This window comes from Chiloscyllium plagiosum, unplaced genomic scaffold, assembly GCF_037043375.1.
Source record: "Chiloscyllium plagiosum isolate Xiang-an unplaced genomic scaffold, Cpla_swu_hap1 HiC_scaffold_53X, whole genome shotgun sequence".
Taxonomy (NCBI): domain Eukaryota; kingdom Metazoa; phylum Chordata; class Chondrichthyes; order Orectolobiformes; family Hemiscylliidae; genus Chiloscyllium; species Chiloscyllium plagiosum.
Window position 1 is genome coordinate 15,235,506 of NW_028270191.1, and position 21,735 is coordinate 15,257,240.

Sequence of the window (21,735 nt, forward strand, 5' to 3'; positions counted from 1 at the left end):
TCCCAATTTGTGTTAACGACTTGGATAACAGCATAAAAAGTCATATATCCATGTTTATGGAGGACAAAATTAGGCAGCATTGTATACTGTAGACGATGGCATAAAATTACAAAGGGATGCTCATTGATGAGGTAAATGGACAAAACTACAGCACATGGAGTTCGATGTAAGTGAGAGGTTATACCTTTTTGGCCAAAAAAAAAAGGGACAGATTAGGATACTTTCTAGATGAAATGAAGTTAAATACAGTGGATGGCCAAATAGATTTGGGGGTTCAGGTGCCCGGATCTTTAAAAGGTCACAAACAAGTGCAGAAAATAATCAAGGCAGCTAATGGACAGCTGGCCTTCATATCTATGCTGCAGCTCTCCAGAACCCCATTTAAACCCACTTGAAGTACTGAGAGGAAATCTGGGCACCATATCTCAGGAAAGATATAGTGGACTTGGAGAGAGTACAACATAGGTGGACTTCACAGCTTAAGTTATGAGACCAGTTTTCTCTAGAATTTAGAATATTATGGGGTGATCTGATCAAAGTCTTCAAGATATTAATAGGAAAAGATAGGGCAGATAAAGAGAAACTCTTTCCACTGGTTGGGATTCTAGAACGATAGGGCATAGTCTGAGAATAAGAGCCAGACCATTCAGGACAGAGGTTAGAAAACACTTCTACACATAAAAGGGTAGGATGTTTGGAACTCTTCTACAAATGGCAGTGGATGCTACGTCATTAATTTTAAATCAGAGATAATACTTCTGCTTAACAAAAATGTATCTAAGGGATATGCACCAAAGGCAGGTGTATAGAGTTGGGCCATGATCTCATTGAATGAGATAAGAGGCTCAAATGGACTGAATGGCCTACTCCTATTGTTATGTTCCTAAAAGATAAAAGGTACAAACCCAGTTCCACTGAAAAGTTTGGAAAGGTTGCTGTTGCTCTATCCAGAAGAACAAAGTTATATATATTTTAAAAAATGAGCAAGTAGAAAGAGGAATAAGAAAGGAATAAACATGCAAAGGCAAATCATGTGTTTGAGATGAATGGATTGAAAGAGCCCAGTGTTTCATTATATGACAGCATCTATCATGTGAATCATTTGACTTTTCAAAAAAAAAACACTTTCTCCTTTCAGTATGTTTCAATGTGGTTCACCACTCAGATCAGTTGGAGATTTACACTCTTTCACATCTTTAGTTTCAATGTCAGAGATTAGTTTTGCTTCCAAGTCTCTTAAGGAAATATTGTTTCTGTAGATCAGGGGACATGCAGATGATTTGCCTACAGGCTAACATGCGAAATAGCTTGGCAAAGCAGTCCAAGGCAAGTCTCAAAGTGAGGGAAGAGAGGTTGAGTGATCAAACAATAAACACTTGTATTTAAAAGCATGATTTGGAGATGCCGGTGTTGGACTGGGGTGTGCAAAGTTAAAAATCACACAACACCAGGTTATAGTTCAACAGGTTTAATTGGAAGCACACTAGCTTTCAGAGCGACGCACCTTCATCAGGTGATAGTGGAGGGCTCAATCCTAACAATTTATAGCAAAGATTTACAGTGTGATGTAACTGAAATTATACATGATCCCAGGACACCCAGAAGTGCTTATACCTAATTAAATACATTTTGAAATGTAGTGAAGGTTTTATCATAAGAAATGCACCAACCGATTTGGGCAAAGCAAGGTCCCACAAACTTGTATTGTGTAGATAAGTGTCTCGCCTCCGATTAGCAGCTCACTTCTGAATGTGTGGACCCAGAAGCAAGCCAAGAACAGCTGTTCTGTGCATTTTGTTTGCTGACTTGTGTGTGTCCTCTCCTTTGTGCAATCTGATAAATTGATGTCATTATCCTTCAATTCCTAATACATATGGTTCTCAGATCAGTTAGCTCAAAAGACCAGGTCTGATGCCCATGTTCATCTTAGGTTTAAAGGGAAATGGGCCAAATGGAACTAGTTTAGTTTAGGAAACTTGGTCAGCATGGACAAGTTGGGCCAAAGGGCCTGTTCTGTGCTGCATATCTCTATTATTTGGTGAGAGAAATGAGAGGACAAAGATGCTGTGGCTGTCAGTTGCTCCATACAGTTCCGAGATAGAGAAAAAGAAGCTCCCGACGCTGTCTGCCTTCGCTTCATTCACAGATAAACAGTTGCTCATCCCGGATTGCCTCCTTGATTGGCAAGTCTTGCTCAGGTATGTCAGATGGGCTTTTAAGAGTCAGCCCCATGACTACAGGTCTAGATCACACGTAGGCCAAATCAGGCAAGAGTTGAAAAAAACCAACAAATCAATGATGAAGGACGCTATTGAACCAGATGGGTTGTTGCTATAAATCGCTGATGGCTTTCACGGTCAGCATATTTCCTTTGTTTGCAGAGAATGGGTCTCTCTACGATTATATAGGAAGGATGCAAAAAAGATTTAACGCGACTGAGACCAGGTTTGATTATAAGGAGAGGCTGGGACTTTTTTCCTCGAGAACATTGGGAGGTTGGGAGGTGACCTTACAGTGGTTTATAAAGTCACAAGGGGCATAGATAAGGTGAATAGCCAAGGTCTTTTCCCCAGGGTAGGGGATTAGAGGGCATAGGTTTAAGGAGAGGGGAAATATTTAAAAAGGGATCTGAGGGGTAACTTCTTCACACAGGAAGGCAGTGCATGTATAGAATGAGCTGCCAGAGGAAGTGGTAGAGGCATGCGCAATTGCAACATTTAAAACACATTTGGACAACTACATAGATAGGAAACATTTAGAGAGATATGGGCCAAATGCAGGCAAACAGGACTAGTTCAGTTTAGGCAACCTCGTCAACATGGAGGAGTTGGACCGAAGAGCGGTATTTGGTGAAAGAAATGAGAGAACAAAACAAGGGTTTCACCACGCCCAGAGAAGTTAACCAGTGCAGTCTGTTGCTGTTCTGATCTTTTCAAAAATTCAGAGATTGAGACTGGAGAGCTTTTCCTGAACTGCAAAACAGCATTATACTTTTAAAAGTATAGAGTAACAAATGGAAAATATTCCAAAATCCAACCTCAAGTTGTCACTTTAAAATGGTAAACTAAATCCACTTAGTGCCAATCTTATTTTTCATTAGTTCTTACTTACTGTATCCAAGTAAAGATGGACAGCATGGAAGCAGACCCTTCAGTCCAACTCGCCCATGCCAACCAGATATCCCAACCTAATCTAGTCCCATTTTCCAGCACTTGGCCTATACCCCTCTGAACCCTTCCTATTCATATACCCATCCAGATGCCTTTTAAGTGTTGTGACTGTACCAGTCTCCACTACTTCCTCTGGCAGTTCATTCCATACACTCATCACCCTCTGCGTGAAAAAGTTCCCCCTTGGGTCCCTTTCCCCTCTCACCCTAACCCTATGCCCCCTACTACTGGACTCCCCCACCCCAGGGAAAAGGCCTTGTCTATTAACCCTATCCATGCCCCTCATGATTTTATAAACCTCTATAAGGTCACCGCTCAGCCTCCAATGCTCCAAGTAAAATAACACCAGCCTATTCAGCCTCCCGATAGTTCAAAACCTCCAACCCTGGCAACATTCTTTGAAATCATTTCTGAACCCTTTCACATTTCACAACATCCTGCCTATACAAGGGAGACCAGAATTGCACACAATATTCCAAAAGTGCCCTAACCAATGTCCTGTACAGCCGCAGCATGACCTCCCAACACCTGACTTCGATGCACTGACCAATAAAGGAAAGCATACCAAACTCCTTCATTATCCTACCTACCTGCGACTCCACTTTCAAGGAGCTATGAACCTGCATTCCAAGGTCTTTTTGTTCAGCTACACTCCCCAGGACCTTACCATTAAGATGTACAAGTCCTGCCCTGATTTGCCTTTCCAAAATGCAGCACCTCACATTTATCTAAATTAAATTCCAACTGCCACTCAAGCCCATTGGCCCATTTGATCAAGATCCCACTGTACTGAGATAACCTTCTTCGCTGTACACGACACCTCCAATTTTGATGTCATCTGCAAACATACTATAAGTCCTATATTCACATCCAAATCATTTATATAAATGACTAAAATAGTGGACCCAGCACTGACCCTTGAGGCACACCACTGGTAACAGGCCTTGGCACAAAAGGTAAAATCAAACCTAGGGTCTTGCAGGAGATAAGTCAGAGAGATATCCAGCATGGACCTGCTTCATTTGGTCCAGCAGCTTCTACAACACTACTGCTAAAAACCAAACCACCATCACCACCCTTCTACCTTCAAGCCAATTCTGTAACCAAATGGCTAGTTCTCCCTGTATTCCAGGAGATCTAACCTTGCTAACCAGTCTCCCATAGGGAACCTTGTCGAATGCCTTACTGAAGTCCAGACAGATCACATCCACCACTCTGCCCTCAATCATCTTCGTTACTTCTTCAAAAGAAAACTCAATCAAGGATGTTGCCTGATATGGAAGAAGGTCTTACAAGGAAAGACTGTGGGAACTGAGGCTGTTTTCATTGGAGAGAAGGTTGCGAGGTGACTTAATTGAGAAGTATCTATAATCCTCTGATTATCATATAAGGTGGACAGTGAGAGCCTTTTTCCTCAGATGGAAAAGGCTAAAACGAGGGTACATAGCTTTAAATTGAGGGGTGATTCATTTAGGATAGCTATCCGGGATAGTTTCTTTACTCAGAGAATAGTAGGGGCATGGAACAGGCTGCCTGCAATAGTAGTAGACTCGCTGACATTAAGGGCATTTAAATGGGCATTGGACATACATATGGATAATAATGGAATGGCGTAGGTTAGATGGGCATCAAATTAATATCACAGGTCGGTGCAACAGCGAGGGCTGAAGGGCCTGTACTGTGCTGTAACGTTCTATGTTCAAGTTAGAGAGATATGATTTCCCACACAAAGCCATGTTGACTATCCCTAATCAGTCCTTGCCTTTCCAAATACACGTACATCCTGTCCCTCAGGATTCCCTCCAACAACTTGCCCACCACCAAAGTCAGGCTCACCAGTCTATAGTTCCCTGGCTTGTCCTTACCACCCTTCTTAAATAGTGGCACCACGTTTGCCAACCTCCAGTCTTCCAGCATCTCACCTGTGACTATCTCAGCAAAAGGCTCAGCAATCACTTCCTTAGCTTCCCACAGAGTTCTAGGGTATATCTGATCAAGTCCTGGGGATTGTGATGAAGCTGCTCATGTTTTTTTTCCTGGGGGGGGGGGGGGGGGGGGGGAGAAAGAAAAGAGATGAGGGGAGAAAGAGAGGAAAAAGAGTTGTAAAAGACAGAAATGCCAAAAATTCTAAAGTTGAAAGGTTTTAGCTAACACATACTGTCTCAGGCAACAGGCTTTCAGAATTTTGAAAAAAAAACTTGTATAAGGATAGGAGAGTAGCCAGTTCTCCCAGCTCAGCAGTTCCCTAGTTTGGTTTGGTTTTTAGCAGTAGTGTTGTAGAAGCTGCTGGACCAAATGAAGCAGGTCCATGCTGGATATCTCTCTGACTTATCTCCTGCAAGACCCTAGGTTTGATTTTACCTTTTGTGCCAAGGGGTGTTTATGGGAATTGTTGCAAGTATTGGGAACAGCATCATTAATTTCGGATAATCTGTTGGGTTTTCAGAAAAGTCATTCGGTATTGTGTTTTCTTTTGTTTGTGTTTCATTCAGTAATCTTGTAAATAAATGGCTTTGTTTAAAACAAAGTGGTTTGACCAGCTACATCCCTCCTGGAATATCCATGTTACACCTACTTAAGACAACTAGCAAAGTTAGGGTCCGGGCTACTTTCTTGAAATGTTTTGAGGGGGGGTCTTGCCTGGTCCATACAGGATTTATTAATCTGTGTGTTTTAAGACATCCAGCACCACCTCCTCTGTAATATGGAGGTTTTCAAGAGGTCATCTATTTCCCCATGTTCTGTACCTTCCATGTCCTTCTCCACAGTAAACACGGATGCAAAATACTCGTTTAGTATCTCCCCCTTCTCCTGTAATTATGACTCTGACTCTACAGATACACTTGTTAAAAGGGACAGACAATAAATACTGGCCAGATTCTGGATTAGAGTGGTGCTGGAAAAGCACAGCAGTTCGCTGTATTCCTGATGAAGGGCTTTTGCCCGAAACGTCTATTTTCCTGCTCCTCGGATGCTGCCTGAACTGCTATGCTTTTCCAGCACCACTCTAATCCAGAATCTGGTTTCCAGCATCTGCAGTCATTGTTTTTACCTAATAAATACTGGCCAGCCAGCGACGCTCACACCCTATAGATGAATTTTAAAAAGTAGTCTTATTGCGTTTCCTGCTCCTCCCATGGGCAACTTTGTAAAAAGACATTGCCTGCAAATATATGTAGACAACATTTCAAATACCCCAGATCCAAACAGCTCAGGGTCTAGCAACCGTGCTCCATTTGTGCCTATATTTCACATTCATTTATTAATTAATTTCATGGGCTGGAGGTGGAAATGGACACGTTAGATAAATCTTAAATGGTAGCTAAAATAGTAAGTGGTAGCTAAATCCAAAAGTTAGGTCACCAAAGTCAGCTACTATTTAGTGGCAATGGAAATTTAAAATTTTATACATTACAACAGTGAATACACTTCTCAAAAGTATTCAATTGGTAGCAGAGCACTCTGGGGCATTATACAAGTACCAGTCTTCATTTTCTTTCACACAGCTAACAAAACTCAGCATTAGAGTAAAAATGACAATTAGCTTGAAAAATTAAATCATGCTTTGAAGAACAGAAAGTTGTAATTTTCAGTTGATGTCAATTCAGTGAATTTCAGCTGGGTTGTAGTTGAGGGAGGGAAAATGACTCCAAATACATAGGAGCAATATCACCTATCAAGAACATGACTGAGGAAAGGAGATGGGAGAGCACATGTATGAGAAAGCGAGGGCAAATGCAAAAAGGGACAGCTTCTGCTTAAACCCGCAATCCAGAAAACTTTAGAAAAGGAATCTAAATAAGGTGCCAGTTCATTCTGCTATTTCTGTCCTGCAGGCACCAGTGCACCATGGGGGAGAGAATCACCAAAGGAGCTCAATCTCTCTTCACCCTGCATTTATACAGATCCACTCTCAACTAGCACATTCTGGATTATCTTCATTGTCCCTGCCTATAAACAATATCAATTGTACACCAATTCAACTAACATGGCAGAGGATTTATCCTGGTACTCCAGTAGCGTGTATTTCTGGTGTTTTGCTCAAGCAAAATTATCTTGTACCAGATTTCTGATGCTCAGATTTTAAGTGAGCACTTCCAGGCAATGTGATGTTGTGCTGTTTTAAACAAAACAAAGCAGTCTAGACTCGCTGTGCAAGGCTCTTCTTTAGTTCTTGAAAAAAAGAAAAGCATCAAATGATATAGCTGTTCACTTGAAAAAGTCCTTCAAAATTTAAAAATTAAAACACTGAAAACAAAATTCTAAATTCTGAGCCACAAGTTCCCCATGCAATTAGTTTACTCTAAGACATCAAACTTAAGCTCAGAGTAAAATCAACTAAGCCTAAAGGAAGCCTGTATTGAAACAAATGACTTGGGGGAAACACTTACCTTTGCTGGGATTTCATGGTGTCTGTGCTTAAGCGGAATATGTGCATCCCCCTTCTCAAACATCATTTTCAAGCTGTTCAGTGGGACATTAAACTTCTCAATTTTAGGGGAGATTGTCAAATCTTGTGCTGTTCCATTCTCCACTTCGTTCCCCTCCTTAGAAAGCATTTTTTCCATCTTTAACTCAGCCTGGCCTTCACACTCTGTACCAGGATAAGGAAATCTGCTCAAGACCCCTGGGCTCCTGGGAGACTTGACTCTTGTGGTAGTCTCCAAATTCTGATCCGACTCACTTAGAGGCACAAAGCTGGAGTCTGCTTTTGGGCTGACAGCAGCAATCTGAGCCCGGGAATCTGCACGATTAATTCTGACAGGCGACTTTGGAGGCACTGGTTGTGCTGTGGAACTTTCTGGAATTTCCCACTTCTTTTTCAAGATGCTCAATGTCCCTTTCCTCAGGGTCGGGGGAAGATTTTCAGTGTTCTGCAAGAAGACAGAATTTGAAACCCATTACAGAGAAGGAATGGCCACAGCACAGATTGAAAGTTTTGTTGTTGCTTTGCAAACAGGAAACAGTGCGCGCATACACACACAAAACATACGTGTCACCAGTGCTTTGAGTTACTTAGGCAGCTGCAACCATTTAGTGTTACAACTTGTACAGGCATTTCTCCCCTCAGGGCATAGCAGAAAGCCAGGAAACCAAAGCAGGAAATGATAAAACAGCAGAGAAATTCCTTATAAGGAAAAAGGAAGAACAATGAAGGGAATTGTTAAGGATTTTACTTATAAAATTAAATGAGTACCCAAAAAAAAAAGTTTTACTCTGCAATCCAAGACAAAAAAAAGAAATTCCAGGGCAATTCAGTAGTACTGGGATGACCCAGTTTCAAATTTCCAGCAAATTGAGGTTTCAAATTTGCCATTTTGACTTGAGGAGAGCAATGACTATAATGCTCCTCCAACTTTATACTCATACTTTGAACTGTTCTTCAAATACCGAGCAACAAAGTGCAGCCAATGTATCCAGCAGCAGTTCACAAGATCTGCATATGCACAGAACAAAGTTGTCTCTGTTGCTGCTGGACAAGTTGCTGACTTTAGGTTTACGAATGCAGTCAACAGTGGGTTAACAACCCGAGCAGAAAGTTTTGCTCATTGACTAAATCTTTTAGCCAACACTGGAAACCCAGGTTCCTTACAATGGGAGGTTACCTTTTTAATAAAAAACACAAATGTTTTTATAGTGGATTTACCACACTAGGAAGGAGCCACTTATTGCTCATCTGTAGCTACTTTGAGAAGTTAGTGGTGGTCTGTATTTTTACATTAAAGAATCAAGCACAAAACGGTGTTAAACTGAGATCACATCAAGGTCAGACACAGCAGAGGGGTATTTGCCCCCCCTTCCCTGAAAGGGGAAGGTCAAACTTGCATTTAAATAGCACCTTTTACAAACACAGGATATTCCAAAGCATTTTACATTCTGGATTAGTGGTGCTGGAAGAGCACAGCAGTTCAGGCAGCATCCGAAGTGCAGTAAAATCGACGTTTTGGGCAAAAGCCCCCTTTTACAAAGCATTTTACAGCCAATGCAAAATGAAGGTGTGACAAATACTGTAATGTAGGGAAAGCAGCAGGCTAGTTGTACACAACAGTTCTACAAGCAGCACTGTGATTTTGTGTTTTTTTAAAAAAAGCAATTAATGTTGGCCAAAAGGATAAATATTGTTCAGGACACTGGGGAGAATGTCCCAGCTTCCTTTGAAGCACAACGAAAGGACCTTTTGATATCCACAGTCTCAGTTTCACCATCAGTGCAAAAGACAGTACTGAATTGGGAATGCTAGCTTGGCTTACTGGCTCAGGACTCTGGAGCGGAATTTGAACCTGTACGCTCCTGACTTCAAGGCCATGTCTCTGATAATTATTTCTTTATCGTGCATGATCTATTCACTTAAGTGCGTGGGCTGGTAAATGGTTTTGTACAACCATGCAGTGAGTGAGTAACTTGTGCTTGACTTGTGAGAGAACAATAATTACTCAGTGGCTTAGATGGAACTTTGCTCAGAGGATGGTAAAATGAACAGTGGGAGTTTTCATGACAATCAACCATGAGTAGAGTAGAGATAGGGCATCCGTCTATCAAGAGCTGATGGGAAAATTTCCCCACCCCTAGCCAGTAGTGGTATGAACTATGGGAACTACCATCAATAATTCCCCCCACCCAGCCCAGAGTAACAGAAGCCAAAGAGGTCACAAGGCCCCTACATCCATAAATCATGAAGAACGTAGATTAGATTAGATTACTTACAGTGTGGAAACAGGCCCTTCAGCCCAACAAGTCCACACTGAACCGCCGAAGCGTAACCCACCCAGACCCATTCTCCTACATTTACCCCTTCACCTAACACTACGGGCAATTCAGCATGGCCAATTCACCTAACCTGCACATTTTTGGACTGTGGGAGGAAACCAGAGCACCCAGAGGAAACCCACGCAGACACGGGGAGAATGTGCAAACTCCACACAGTCAGTCGCCTGAGGCGGGAATTGAACCCGGGTCTCTGGCGCTGTGAGACAGCAGTGCTAACCACTGTGCCACCGTGCCGCCCATCAACATACTTTATCATTATCCTGTCTTTGTCTTTAAAAGTGAAGGCATATCACTACAGCAAGGCTGGACAAAGCAGAATCACTACGAACGTTCTAAAAAGGAATTCTAAAACTACTCATTACTTGAAGGTAATTTGGCAAGGGAGCAGGACTAATCACACCATTCTTTCAAAGAGCTTGCATAAGCACAATGGGCTGCACGGCCCTGTTAATTTCTGTGAAATGGTACAGTGGCTTAAATTTAAAATTGAGCATCCTTAATGGCAGAGTAACACTATCAATGGTATAGAGTTACATCACATAAATACAGTTGGCAATTTCAGTCCTCAACATATTCACAACAGCCAATTTCAATCAAAGCAACCCATTGATCTCAGGCTAGACTGGGGTTATCAGATGGGAATCTAGAGCGACAGCAGCCATTTAGTAACTCCTGCTGCAACATAAGCACAAAGGAGGAATCAAGTTTCTTAATAAGGCCTTCCACAGTAAAAGTTGTTAATAATCTAGTCTGCTGAATCATAGACCACTTGGGACAGAGTACCAAAGGGTACAAGTTCTAGATTAGAGTGGTGCTGGAAAAGCACAGCCGTTCAGGCAGCATCCGAGGAGCAGGAAAATCCACGTTTCGGGCAAAAGGGCTGATGAAGGGCTTTTGCCCAAAACATTGATTTTCCTGCTCCTTGGATGCTGACTGAACTGCTGCGCTTTTCCAGCACCACACTAATCTAGAATCTGGTTTCCAGCATCTGAGTCATTGGCTGTACCCTTTGGTAAAAACAGTGTCATTGAAACCACACCCCAACGAAGGTTAAGGGCAGGCACTGGGATCATTAAAAGGGATGGAAAGAAAGAGGAAGGGAAGAAGGAAAATACTGTGGCAACATCAAGTAATTCAATTATTTTTGCTTTCTACAATGTCTCAAATATGGTGGCTGATTTTGATCCATCCTAGCATTACAAAACAAATACACCAAGCTCTACAACAATTTTTCAAGCAGGTCAGCATCCACTGTCAAAAATAAGCTACTTTTGCAGCATACACTGTGTGTGTATATTTCCCCCCCCCCCCCCCCAAAGTCTTTTCCTTTAGCTTTTCGAATTTCATAGCCAATCCAAGCTGTACCAACAAACAGAGACTTGACAGCATTGCACAAGAGTTATCTGTAGCTGAATAGTTCAAACGACGAATTCAACCTGGCACAATCCCAGAAACATCCTGTAGATGTAAACTTTGGCAGTTAGTTATGCTTTATACTTAGTTACTCATTTCCTGTCATCACATCTTTCACAATGGACATATAGTGAGCACAGTGGCAACATAGCAGGCTTCAACCAGCAAAGCTTGCTGATTGAGCAACATTGGTCAAGTGAAAGAGTTAAGGCTACTGACATAAGTAGTTAATCAGGGCCCTCTTGCAGCACAGTGGTGGTGTCCCTACCCCTGGATCTGCAAGCCTGGGTTCAAGTCCCACCTGTTCCAGAGGTATGTGATAACATCTCTGAACAGGTTGATTAGAAAAATAGATAAAATAGCAATAAAGTTAATGACATCATCAGTATGGTGGGTATGATACCTGTGTGGAAGGGGTTGGGCAATGGATCGGACACACTAATTTTTCCTATTAACTTCCCCCATTTCAATCTGCACAACAGAATCTAGATGGCAAATTGGGTGGGCATCATAACTGATTACAACTTTGCCTTAATTCACTTTCCAGCAGAGTAAGATAAACATTGGGAATTTAGAAACGGAAAAAGAAGAGAGGGGCAAACATTGATTCAGCATGAAAAGAAAGGCACAAGACCATACCTGGCAAATGCATGTTAATAACAGAAGTAGGCCATTAAGGCCCTTGAACTTGTTCTGCCAGTCAATTAGATTATGGCTAGCTTGTATCTTTATGCCCATCCACTTGTTTTGACTCCTTGGTGGGCCAATATCCATACATTTTAGGGAAAAAAAAAGGTTCAAAAGTAGATGCAAGAGTGCAAAAATCCTTGTCAAAATACTAAACTTTACAAAAACAATTTAGGTTCTTTCGACTGGTTGCTCTTGATGCTTTCCAATACTCTAAAGGTAAACTTAGAATTGAACATTAGTAATAACTGTGCCTGTTTGCAATTCATCAACACCAGGTGCTTATGCTCCTTTCATTTTCCCACAGTTTGAAAGAGAGGGGAAAAAAAAAGGCCAGACAGACAAAGCCTGGGGGAATTAAAAGGGATCACTGGATAAACTCAGCTTGAGGTCCACCTCACAAATTTAACTCTTCAAAAACTAAGTGACCACTTAACCCTGTGAATGGTTACCCAATAACATTCGGCATTTAATACAAGCCCTGGATTTAAAAAAAACAATCCTTACTTACCAGAAACAAAGATTCCTAAGTGTATGTATTTTATAGTGGCAAGGGCTCCATGGGATAAAGGGAAGTTTGTGCCAAGAAAGAGCATAACTGACCTCAACTGGGATCATCATGTTACAATTCTCAAACACAAAAGAATTAAGAACTTTTGTTGCAACTTAACCATGTAATTTCCCCAAGATACAATAATTTCTTATTGTTTCTCTTATTTTAAGATATTTTTATGGTCTAAACAGATACAAGACTATTAAATTTTCCATCTGCCAATTTCTTCTTCCCCTAAAATGTTGAAAAAAGTTGTGATCCTTCCTGTCTCCAGTCCCGCATTGTCTAAGCAGCACAACCAAACTGGACTCATCTTTATCAAGCAAGCAAAAACAAAAAGTCATACCAACAAGGGTCACTGAAGAGCCAGCAGAAATACTGGTCAACTTTCTCTGGTCTATTTTAGTATGGTTGTGATCAATTGTCACACTTCTACTACCAATTAACTCAGCACTGCAACCAAATCTGGGACACAGCTGATTCAAATGCCTTAGCTACTACTGATCTAATTTAGTAACCTAATGTTTGGAAGCTAGAAATTAACTACTTATCCACACTGGGAGGGAAGAGGTTATCATTTCAAAAATTCCAGAAAGAAAAATTCCAATCTTAACTAGGTTCTAAATTAACAACGGTATGGAGAAGCCAGTGTTGGACTGGGGTTCCAAATCACACAACACCAGATTATAGTCCAAAAGGTTGATTTGGAAGCACTAGCTTTCAGTGTCCACCTGGTGAAGGAGCAGCACTCAAAGCTAGTGCTTCCAAATAAACCTGTTGCACTACAACCTGGTGTTGTGATTTTTAACACAACTATAATGTTATTTGCAAAAAGTCGAAGATTTAGATCCTGCAGACTACTTCAACAAATTCAATTGTATCAACTTGTACAAATGAATCTTTGCAGGAGCTCTGTGCCAGTAGATTTATAAAAAGGAAGTTATATACCAGTTCAACTCCTCTGCATTAGATGCTGGTGGCAAAATAGGTTTCGTCACTGATAGCCCATTTTGGCTTGGTTTTCTGTACTTGTGGATCAATTATATTTATGATGATTTAGGGGATTTTAGGGAAAATGATGGCCTTGATGATATTATCACTAGAGTACTACACCAGAGATCCTGGTAATGCTCTGGGGACAAATCCGGCCATGGCAGATGGTATAAATTGAATTCAAAAACTCTCTGGAATTAGGATGCCAATAATAACCAATGAAACCATTGTCAGGAAAAACTCATCTGGTTCACTAATATTCTTTAGGGAAGGAAACTGCCATCCTTACCTGGTCTGGCTGACATGTCACAAAATCCCTAATGTGCAAAAAAGCCATTTGGCCCATCGAGTCCACACTGATCAGCATCCCACCCAGATCCAGACCCCCAACCTATCCCTGCCACCCTACATTTCCAATGCACATCTCTGGACACTACGGGGCAATTTAGCATGGCTAATCCACCCAACCTGCACATCTTTGGACAGAAAGAAACCAAAGTACCCACAGAACGTACCAACTCCACACAGGCAGACAGTCACCAGAGGGTGAAATTGAACCCAGGTCCCTGGCACTGGGGCAGCAGTGCTAACCACTGAACCACTATGCCACCCATAAAGTGCTCACCCACACTGCGATTCATCTAACATACTAACAGCATATGGTAGCAGTCAGATTCAAACCCATGCCTCTAGAGACTGGAGCCTAAATGCCACACCTTAGACTGCTCGGCTACACTCAAGACAAATTATTATCCCAGGGCAGGATTCAATCCTGGTTCCCCAGAACATGATCTGGGTCTCCGATTAACAATCCAGTGAAAATACCACTAGGCCATCACCTCATTTGACACTTAACTGCCCACTGGGCAATTAGGAGTGGGTAACAAATGCTGGCTTGGATGGTGATGCCCACATCCCGTGAATGAGTTTTTAAAAAGTATTTTTAAAAAAAGGAGACTCTGCAGGCATTTCAATCCTTTGATTTGTTGGGGAGGAACAACTTTGGAGATGCAGATGAGGTAGAGAATAAGAACCACAATAACTGCACAATGATGCCAACGAACAAAAGTGCAACACTCAGTTCCTGCTGGCATTTCACAGGAACAAGTGAAACATCTTCCAACAGCTGTACAAGCTTCATTCACTTTTTCACCATGACTTCAGGTTTGTTAACCAAGTTTTAAAAATTCAAACCCATATTTCTGACCTTCTATAGTACAACCCAACTAACAAATACAGTGAATGAATTATCTTGAGTCAACGCAAAGCTATTCTACTGACCAGTCTGTAGATGCTCTTGAGAAAATCAATTCAAAGAGATGTGTATATCAAGCACAAATCCTACCAGAACAGGTGGAAAGGTTATGAGAATGAGACTACTATGGTATAGTAATCGGAGAATAACCACTTACTGATCATGTACATGAGTGCAAAAAACCTCAAAATTCTGAAAGCATATGATTATTTTTAGCTAGCAAGTTTTCACTGAGTAATTCCAGCTCAATATACATTCTCTGCACATGCAAAGCAGAAATAAATCACAACCAATCTGAAAAGGTGCACCTACCCCCTTCTTTCGTTCACTGCTTGCTTCCTCTGCTGCTTTCTGATACCTGAGGGCAAAGAGACTGGGATTAATAGGAATCAAATCATGGAAGACTTTTGGCACAGAATGCTGAATGCCTCATTAGACCATTCACTAAATGAAATGGGATTTGATCTGTAAACTGTACAAATCTGACACAGACAGACATTGTTATTGAGCAAACAGACACACTACAATGCTTCAGAATCTCTTCCCTCATGTTTATTGACAACTATTTTCAATACAACTGAAAAAGAATGAAGATAGGAGTGCAAAGGCAGCACAAGAGTGTAGCGTAGAGAAAGGAGATGAACTCTAAAATCCTGGTCTAAGGCTTTCAATGCGGGATTTCTACAACAGGATTTTGGTTTGCCTGGACTTGAGTGGAGAAAATAAAATTTAAGTTCCAGCTGCTAGTTACCAATATGGGTACAAATCTGAAACCAAGACAACAAGTAGGAACCAGTCCAAGCTTGGTAAATAATGTCAGGTTTCCTGACATTAGCTGTCCAATCCCCTCTTGACAAAAGAATTTGGCTGAGGAACTTGCCGTTTAAAATATGCATCCTCCAGCTCCCTCTTTGTCGAATGTTGGATTGGATGGAAGCGTGGAGTTCCAATAACAGTTCTAAAACAGTTGTTAGAAGCAAACAAAATCCCACTTCTCCCTCCGCACATTAATCAGATGTCACCAATCTGAGTTATCACAAGGGACACCACCAGTAAGCTACTTGGTGAAAACTACATGAGGCACTAGCATGCCTGTGCACAAATCGAATCAGTATCCTACAGCTCAAAAACATTCCCAGAAGATGCAAACAAGGTTTGGAAGGCTAAACCTTTATGAAGTGTACTCAGTATTTTTCACAATTCAACCCTAAAAAAAGTTTGAAATGTTATATCTTCAACAAATTACATGAATTTCTAAAATTAATAACAAAAAAAGGTGAAGCACAAAAATTTCATATATATGCATTCTTATGCTCAACTGGCTCCAAAATAATATGAACATCTGATCAAGCAGGAAACTACATGCATGCTGGTCAGCAACCCAAGCTTGATCAGCTATCTTCCAAGTGAAGTCACCAGGAAGATGCCAAGTTTGAAGCTGGGTCTGTGCTTATCTCGAACGAGAACTGGGGGAAAATAAGGGGTAATTATTGATCAAGGTCCCACAACCTATCTAGATGTCTCATGGAGAAAAGATAAATCTCACATTAGGCAAAATAGTCTAATAGTCAGCCAACATATTTGATTAGTGGTAAACCATGAATGACAAACACTTAAGGTACTAAATGGTCAATTGTTGTAAGGGAGGCAGAATCTTCAGGATTAAAAGGGGATGGAGAAAAACAAAACTGACAGATAAGATTAAAAACAAGATGGGTGGGAATTGCCATGGCCAATGGTTTTAGAAACCAAAGTGTTGCAGAATCACAGAAGTGCTACGGTGCAAAAGGAGGCCATTTGGCCCATCATGCCTGCACAGGTTCTATTGTATAGTGCCAACCTCCTGCCTTTTCCTCATATGACTGCACACATACCTCCTATGTTCACATCTAAATCATTTATATAAAAATAATGAAAAGCAGTGGACACAGCACCGATCCTTGTGGAACACCACTGGTCACAGGCCTCTAGTCTGAAAGGCAACTCTCCAGGCCTGTGACCAGTGGAGTGCCACAATGATCGGTGCTGTGTCCACTACCTTTCGTCATTTATATAAATGATTTGGACGTGAGCAAAGGAGATATTGTTAGGAAGTTTGCAGATGACACTAAAATTGGAGGTGTAGTGGACAGCGAAGAAGGTTACTGCATAGTACAACGGGATCTTGATCAGATGGGTGAATGGGTTGAGGAGCGGCAGATGGAGTTTAATTTAGATAAATGTGAGGTACTACATTTTGGAAAGGCAAATCAGGGCAGGACTTGTACATTTAATAGTAAGGTCCTGAGGAGTGTTGCTGAACAAAGACACCTTGGAGTGCAGGTTCATTGTTCCTTGAAAGTGGAGTCACAGGTAGACAGGTGAATGAAGGTGGCATTTGGTATGTTTTCCTTTTACTGGTCAGAGCATCAAGTGTAGGAATTGGGAGGTCATGTTGTGGCTGTACAGGACATTTGGTTAGGCCACTTTTGGAATATTATGTGCAATGCTGGTCTCCCCTGTATGGGAAGGATGTTGCGAAACTTGAAAGGGCTCAGAAAAGGATGCTGGAAATGTGTTGCTGGAAAAGCGCAGCAGGTCAGGCAGCATCCAGGGAACAGGAGAATCGACGTTTCGGGCATAAGCCCTTCCCCGAAACGTCGATTCTCCTGTTCCCTGGATGCTGCCTGACCTGCTGCGCTTTTCCAGCAACACATTTCCAGCTCTGATCTCCAGCATCTGCAGACCTCACTTTCTCCTCAGAAAAGGATGCTGCCAGGGTTGGAGGGTTTGAGCTATAGAGAGGGGCTGAGTAGGCTGGGGCTGTTTTCTCTGGAGCATCAGAGGCTGAGGGGTGACCCGAGAGGTTGAAAAAGCATGAGAGGCATGGATAGGATAAATAAACAAGGCAGTTTCCTTGTTGGGAGGGGGAGGGGGGGGTGTCAAACACGAGAGGGTATAGGTTTAGAGTGAGAGGGGAAAACTTTAAATGTCATCTCACTGAAGAATGCAGAGAATGGCTTACTTCCAATACCATCTCAAACTATGCATGTGGATGGCAACTTAGTGCAAAATTCGAGGTGCAGACAAATAACCATGTGGACCAGAGTTTAGAGCTTTCAGCCATTTGCGATTTGGGAAAACAGCATCCTTCACTTTAAGCCTATAGGCTCAGGTCTGTATTAACAAATACAGATTCCTAAGAGGGTCAAATGGCAAAACATCACATGGCACACAAGCAGAAAGGGACAGCCAACCTTCGTCGACCTAGAAAGCTATTTATCGTCCCTATTTAATGTACTTACTTAGAAAAACGTTCCCTCAGAGCCGCTGTTCCCCTTTTATTAACGATAGACAGCTCTTTGGCAGTAATCCGCAGGGACTGAGATGTCCATTGCCCTCTGGTAAATGATGATCGCTCCATGTCCTCTATAGGTTTGCCTGCACATAAAAAAGGAGAGTGTGTAATGTAGTAAATAACACTGAAAAGGATGTTAACTCCAACCCCGCCTCCCCCACCCACCCCCCCCAACCACACCAGCTCCACTTTATCTCTCAGACCCCCACATTCCTAATGAAAGGCTTCTGTCCGAAACGTCAAGTCTCCTGCTCCTTGGATACTGCCTGACCTGTTGTGCTTTTCCAGCACCACACTGATATTAATACAGGTACACAATCCTTTATCATAAATCTTTGGGGCCAGATGTTTTTCAGAATTTGGAATTTTTTGAATTTCAGAATAACTCTATTTCACTATGAAAATGTCATTTAAAAATACCTAACAGCAGACGCACGTGAGAATAGTACGAGTGCTGAGACACAATTGACGCCTGCCAGTGCTGGGCCACACCACATCGGAGTGATGTGGTTCGAATGTGTGTGCATGTATAGAGTTGGGGTCACCTGCCCTCACGCCAAAAGAACGCTCCACACTCCACGAAAAGATTTTGGATTTCGGATAAAGGATTGTGCACCTGTATTGCTACACAAACACAATGACAGTATTAAAGAATTTTTTAAAAACTCAACTGGTACATGCAAAGTGATGATACCTACAGCTTGTTTCTGTATAGTACAATATTCCAAGATACTTAATCAAACCAGTGAGACAGTGAGAGACAGGCCCCTGTTAATCCAAATGGTTCAGCAAAACTCCAAGCATTTACCCAACAAACACAGCCCCCTACTTTTGATATGAAACTAACATTTTACTGGAATTCACTGAAGAACAAATGTACTTTTTAAACTATTTTAGACCATTGACCCATTAACTAAATTTCTTCAGCTTTCCACATTACTTTGGCTGTGTTTCTTTAAATTCCTTCAGTTTCTTCCTGATAGAAAAGGTGAAAGCAGCAGTATACTATGAAAATTTTTTTTTTTCACTTTCTCAATGCAAAGGGAAATGCACTTTTCCATTCTCAAACCAAATCCTCATTTCTAGTATTATGATTCCACTAATGTTATTACTAGCCAAGTCAGATCCCACACTGAAAATTTGGCTTTGTTGCAAAAAAAATGTTTTAAAACAGTGGTGGTCTTTCACTGAAGTACAAGCACACAATGCTTTGAATTTGGTTTCAACAATAAAACAGGTGTATTTTGTAATAAAAACAGAATAAACCAAACTATTTATACAAATTAAAAACTTTCACAACATAGTAAAATACAATCCCATAAATCCAAAAAGCACAGTATTCACAAAGAGAAATTCCCTTCCGAATCTCATCTACAGGGATTAATTTAATCATAGCTTCAATTTTCAAGAACCTGACAGCCTCTTCATTGAGCCTTCACACAACTGAGCTTACACTTTCTCAGCTTCAAATGCCCATTCAGGAATTTAACCCCTTCACTTCTGCTGTGGAACTTTTAAACTAACCTTCTTATACAAAGGTAACCTCTTTGTTAATGGTCCTAAACTTCCTCTCTTTCTTAGGAGTAACAGTTTTGCAGATCCATCTTTAGCCAAGATCTCTGCAAACAGAAACCAAAAAGGGCTTTCTTCAAGCTACTGGCGTTTCCGCCCCGCCAAGCCAAAAAAACATTTCCAGATCCCTCTATCTGACCTGATGCACAGCTGTTTATCCTGTTCACTTGTAAAACTCACTCAAAGAAAGCAAAAACACACTCTTGGATTTAAGGTAATGTGTGTTATTGAGTCACGTGTTATCTTTTTGGTGGCTTTTCTCTTTTTACCTCCCAAAGAAAACCCTTATCCTTGACAATATATTTGTCCTCAGAGTTCATATGATTGCAAACTTGAAATTTTTTTGAAACAAAAATTGCGACTTGTTTGGGTCAAATTACACGACAGCTGTGTTGGCGAGCTGATATTCAGATCCTTTATACATGGCAGTAGACTGAAAGCCAGTTTTTAACAGCGGTCTAAGTCTACTGTCAGGATAAACTGCCCAGATCCAGATTTGCTAAAATCTCCAGAAGTCAGTACAAATAATGGTTTCCTGGACACCAACTTAATTATATTTGGCACTAGGTAATAATACTCATTTAATAAACCGTTGCAGGCATGATAGACTAAATGATCTCTTTCTGTGCTGTAACATTTCTGCAACTCTGTGAAGTGTCAGTGTGAAATCATATTTAGTGATGAAATTTCAGGCAAGAATTGATTTCTTACCACCTGTAAAATAACATTGCAGTTATGTTCTAATCAACATGTTCAGAGCTGTCATGGCACACATGGATCAGGTGGGACTTGAACCACAATACTGCATACTGATTTAATTTCATTCTAAGTTTACAGTTCAGAGGCTGTTTGCTGCTGAGTTTGCAGGCAAATGTGCAGAGGGAGAGAGAAAAAAAAAGAGAGAGGAAAGAGCGAGAGAGCGAGAGAAAAGAGAGAGAAAAGAGCGAGAGAGAGAGAGAGAGAGAGAGGGAGGAAAGAGCGAGAGAGAGAGCGAGAGAGAGAGAGGAAAGAGCGAGAGAGCGAGAGAAAAGAGAGAGAAAAGAGCGAGAGAGAGAGAGAGAGAGAGAGAGGAGGAAAGAGCGAGAGAGAGAGCGAGAGAGGAAAGAGCGAGAGAGCGAGAGCGAGAGAGAGAGAGAGAGAGGAAAGAGCGAGAGAGAGCGCGAGAGAGGAGAGGGAGAGAGCGAGAGAGAGAGAGCGCGAGAGAGAGAGAGCGCAGAGAGAGAGAGAGCGCGAGAGAGAGAGAGCGCGAGAGAGAGAGAGGCCGAGAGAGAGAGAGCGCGAGAGAGAGAGAGCGCGAGAGAGAGAGCGAGAGAGAGAGCGCGAGAGAGAGAGAGCGCGAGAGAGAGAGAGCGCGAGAGAGAGAGAGCGCGAGAGAGAGAGAGCGCGAGAGAGAGAGAGCGCGAGAGAGAGAGAGCGGCGAGAGAGAGAGAGCGCGAGAGAGAGAGAGCGCGAGAGAGAGAGAGCGCGAGAGAGAGAGAGAGCGCGAGAGAGAGAGAGCGCGAGAGAGAGAGAGCGCGAGAGAGAGAGAGAGCGCGAGAGAGAGAGAGCGCGAGAGAGGAGAGAGCGCGAGAGAGAGAGAGCGCGAGAGAGAGAGAGCGCGAGAGAGAGAGAGCGCGAGAGAGAGAGAGCGCGAGAGAGAGAGAGCGCGAGAGAGAGAGAGCGCGAGAGAGAGAGAGAGCGCGAGAGAGAGAGAGCGCGAGAGAGAGAGAGCGCGAGAGAGAGAGAGCGCGAGAGAGAGAGAGCGCGAGAGAGAGAGAGCGCGAGAGAGAGAGAGCCGCGAGAGAGAGAGAGAGCGCGAGAGAGAGAGAGCGCGAGAGAGAGAGAGCGCGAGAGAGAGCGCGAGAGAGAGAGAGCGCGAGAGAGAGAGAGCGCGAGAGAGAGAGAGCGCGAGAGAGAGAGAGAGCGCGAGAGAGAGAGAGCGCGAGAGAGAGAGCGCGGAGAGAGAGAGAGCGCGAGAGAGAGAGAGCGCGAGAGAGAGAGAGCGCGA

At 42.3% G+C, this 21,735-nt stretch overlaps 1 protein-coding gene across 6 annotated transcripts in view; it reads right to left on the reverse strand.

Annotated features, from left to right (window-relative positions):
• lima1a (LIM domain and actin binding 1a) overlaps positions 1–21,735 on the reverse strand; it is a 145,006-nt gene that overhangs the window by 52,563 nt on the left and 70,708 nt on the right. For all 6 annotated transcript variants that reach the window (XM_043681976.2, XM_043681977.2, XM_043681978.2 and 3 more), the window contains 3 exons: positions 18,124–18,259; positions 15,152–15,197; positions 7,562–8,044 (listed from right to left, as the gene is read on the reverse strand). In XM_043681976.2, the coding sequence (XP_043537911.1) occupies positions 7,562–8,044; positions 15,152–15,197; positions 18,124–18,242 (648 nt within the window). In that variant the 5' untranslated portion in view covers positions 18,243–18,259. The remainder of the gene's footprint in view (positions 1–7,561; positions 8,045–15,151; positions 15,198–18,123; positions 18,260–21,735) is intronic.